General features: G+C 53.0%; 1 protein-coding gene across 1 annotated transcript in view; it reads right to left on the bottom strand.

The window, feature by feature from the left end:
* Positions 1–563: 563 nt before the first annotated feature.
* The window catches only part of LOC112112388 (myosin light chain kinase, smooth muscle-like), a 19260-nt gene continuing 16072 nt past the window's right edge, over positions 564–3751 (bottom strand). The window contains exons 9-10 of the mRNA XM_029913143.1: positions 1903–2040; positions 564–1370 (exon numbers count right to left, since the gene is read on the bottom strand). Coding sequence (XP_029769003.1) covers positions 1111–1370; positions 1903–2040 — 398 coding nt within the window. The 3' untranslated portion in view covers positions 564–1110. The remainder of the gene's footprint in view (positions 1371–1902; positions 2041–3751) is intronic.

The raw sequence follows: 3751 nt of genomic DNA, 5'->3' as shown, positions 1-3751 counted from the left end.
GGTCAGGCCTAGCAGCTCCTCGAGGCAGGGGCTCTGTACAGCACTGCAGTCCTGGGCACTACTACTGCACAAACCACCATCCGTCCTCTCGCACTGGGCAGGAGCCCGCGGTCTGCCCTGCTCCGGTCCCTAGGGCGTCGGCTAGGCGAACCCTTCGCTCTCGCACTGGCTGGAGGGCCCGCGGTGTAATTCTGGAGTGCTGTGGGCACTTTAGCTCCCACTTCTGAAAAAGGCCATTAACCCTGCAAGAACCCAGCTACCTCTGGGCCCTGTCAGACAGGGGGCGCCGTGGCTGGAGTCTCTACTGACGGGCAGGTGGCTGCTGAAAAGCAGGTAAGAGAGAAAACAAAGCAGCAATCTCTGGAGACTTCAGCACCAAGCTGAACTCCGAACGCGTGGCTGGAACCCGCGGGCAGGGAAACAGGCCTAAGTGATCGCTGGTACCCTACGGGCCAAAAGGCGTGTTCGTTCCGTCAGGCCCTCGGCCAGCTGGAGGGGTGGGCATGGAGGCTGCAGCCGTTCTAACCAAAACACTTGATACTTGAGTGATCCCACACGCTACATACGCTGGCTGAAGCCAGGATATTGGGATTTAATGAGATTTACAGCTGAGTTTGTTACCACCATTGGGGGGGCGGGAGCAACCTGCTCCTTGGCTTTGTACTTTGCCCCATGTTCGGTGGGGCAGTGGGACCAGCCTTGCCCCTGGCTCAGAGAGGTTGCAGAGTTAAGGGAAATCCACCCTCCCGCCCTGTGCTGCCCTGTGGCTGGGCCACGAGGGCCCAGCCTGGCAGAGGGGAGGTGGAAGCAGAGAGGCTGGTCTAGGCACTTCGGGCTCGATCCTCACAGGCCAGACTCCCTGCACTGGGAAATGGATTGACTGGGGATTTGCCTGTTTGGGGCCTGCAGGATTGGGCCCTTCTTGCCCACTCTGTGGCTGCCTGCCACGTCCCGGCACAGTGGGAAGCAGAGCGCAGCAAGGTTCACTCCCGGAGCCCAGCGATGGAGTTAAAAATAACGACGGATGAGGGAAAGAGCCGGACTGGAAGCAGAGCGCCTCCTGCAGGCCATGCCGCCAATGCCGGGCAGAGAGCCCATGGCCTGCGGCTCTCACGGCTGGTCAGTTCCAGGGCCCTCCTCTGCATTTGGCGTCTGCGTGTTGCTGCCTCTCTGTACCATCAGCCTGGCACTGCATTCCGCCTCCCCTACGGCACTGGTGGCCCTGCACACGTACTGCCCCGTGTCCTCCACCGAGAGCCTCGCAATGGCGAGGGAGCAGCTTCCATTCTCCTCCTCGTCTATGGGGAGCCGAGGATGTTCCTGGATAGGGGCATCGTTCCAGAGCCATGTCACCTCCGGGTGGGGAAAACCTGCCAGGGAAGAAGGCCACAGTGATGGGTCAAAGGTCCACCGGGCCACCCAGAATTTTGGGACGTTTATCTGACCCTACTGGGTCTCCCAAGTTGCGTGTCACATCACAGCTTCTCAGGTCCCTAACCACCCTGCAACCAGTGCTGCACTGCAGTGTCCTCTACTAGGGGACAGACATATTCAGCAACACGGCGCCTAGCACCATGCCAGGTGTTAATCCAGTACAAGATAATCACCTAGTGCATCAACGCCCCCTTGCCTAGAGTATCAAGGTATCCCAAGAAAGTCTCATCCAAGCACCAACGCTGCTTAGCTTGTGAGAGTTCAAAGCACACAGCTGTCAGGCTACAGATTGTATTGACAGATGTGCAGCCCCCATTCGTGCACAAGGCTTCCCCTGTTGCACAAGAGCAATTTAGGCCCTGCAGAGCCTGCCCCTGAGGGCAAGCTCCCTGCCAGGGGACAAGGTCATTCCAAGGACTTCAGTCATTGAGGGGGTGGGCAGCCTTGCAGGCTTTCATAGGAAGTTACCTTCAATGTGACACTGGAGGCAGGTACGGCTGCCTTCCACTGCCACTTGGTCCTTCAGCGGCTCCAAGCTGGGCCCCTGCTCGATCTGCTGAGGCAGGAAGGTGAAGATCTGATCCTCTTCCTGGCTGTGGCCCAGCTCTGGGGACCGGGGATGGTGGGGGCGGGAAGCGACATGTTAGTATGTGAAGGTTCATATGCAGAGCAGGCGGCTGCAGCAAAATCTAAAATCTATTGATTATAAAACTAGAATGATACAAAATGAACATGGTCCACATGGATCAAAGAGTTCAAAGACTGACAAACTGACAGGTCTCAAGGGCAGAAGGGACCACAGGCGCCAACTTTTTTCTGCGCCGGTGGGTGCTCGCGCCCCCGGCCCCGCCCTGACTCCACCCTTGCCCCAACTCCACCCCTCCCTGCCCCTATTGGACCCCTCCCCAAATCCCCGCCCTGGCCCCGCCTCCTCCCCCAAGTGCGCCGCGTTCCCCCACCTCCCCCCTCCCTCCCAGGCTTGCCGCGCAAAACAGCTGTTTTAGAGACCTTCTAAAAACATTAAAATGTATTACTGGCACGCGAAACCTTAAATTAGAATGAATAAATGAAGACTCGGCACACCAGTTCTGAAAGGTTGCTGACCCCTGAACTAGAGCAAATCAACAAAACATCCAGTCTTGTTTAAAAATCTCCATCGAGGGAGAATCCACCACAACCCTGGGCAAGTTGTTCCAATGGTTAATTACCCTCACAGTTAATAATGTACATCTTCTTCCAGTCTGAATTTGGCCAGTTTCAACTTCCAGCCATTGGCTCTTGTCATAGCTTTGTCTGCTAGACTGAAGAACCCGTTACCAAATATTTGTTCCCCATGTAGGTACTTATAGGCTGTGATCAAGTCACCCCTGAACCGTCTCTTTGTTAAAATAGGTCGAGCTCCTTGAGTCTATCACTACAAGGCAAGTTTTCAAATCCCTTAATCATTCTCATGGCTCTTCTCTGAACCGTCTCCAGTTTTATCAACATCCTTCTTGAATTGTTGACACCAGAACTGGACACGGTATCGGCTCGACAAGCCAGTCAATTGATCAGTCAGATAATGTCAATTAACTGCCTATTATTTGACCATGGCCAAATATTGTCAAATATTACAGCAAGAATGCCCTGATGTAGGTGATGGCCTAACTTTTTTCATTGTATCATGGTGCTATCTGTTGGCAAGCCTACTTCAATGTCTTGACCACCCACTTCAATACATGCTAATGCCACCTTTTTGGGAAAAAGTTGAACTAATTGAAAGTTGAGCATCTTGATTGGTTGGAATCTTCTAGAGCAGACATTCTATGTGTATCTTTATTTGTATACCAGGCCATCAGTGTACATGGTGGTTTACAAAGCACATTAAATATGCAAAAAGACATGGTCCCTGCCTCGAAGAGTCTACAGGCTAACCTGACTAGACAAACCTGTTGAACTTAACTCCCAAGGGAGTGGGGGAGGGGGTCACAGTCACTAGCCCTCCTCCCCCAACAGAAAGAGAACAGATGCACAGCCATTAAGTAGCTTGAAGAGTTGTTCTTTTATAGTTGTTCTGGGTGTTTTATTTCTGTTCAATTTCATTCCTCTTTTGTAACTACAGCTGATAATTATTTTCATTTTTAAAGCTTCATTTCATTGTTTCACATTTTTCTGAGTGAAAAATCTTGGTTTTTGTAATAGGTACAAGTATCTAAGGGCAAGTCTACACGACCGCACTACACTGGCACACCTGTGCCGCTCCTGCTGAAGACGCGCTCTCCCGTCGGCAAACTCCACCTCCGTGAGAGGCTACATGGAAGCTACATGGGCGGGAGAG

Source organism: Terrapene carolina, unplaced genomic scaffold (genome assembly GCF_002925995.2).
Source record: "Terrapene carolina triunguis isolate 2854851 unplaced genomic scaffold, T_m_triunguis-2.0 Scaffold495, whole genome shotgun sequence".
Taxonomy (NCBI): Eukaryota; Metazoa; Chordata; order Testudines; family Emydidae; genus Terrapene; species Terrapene triunguis.
This window is presented reverse-complemented; position numbering and strand designations above follow the sequence as displayed.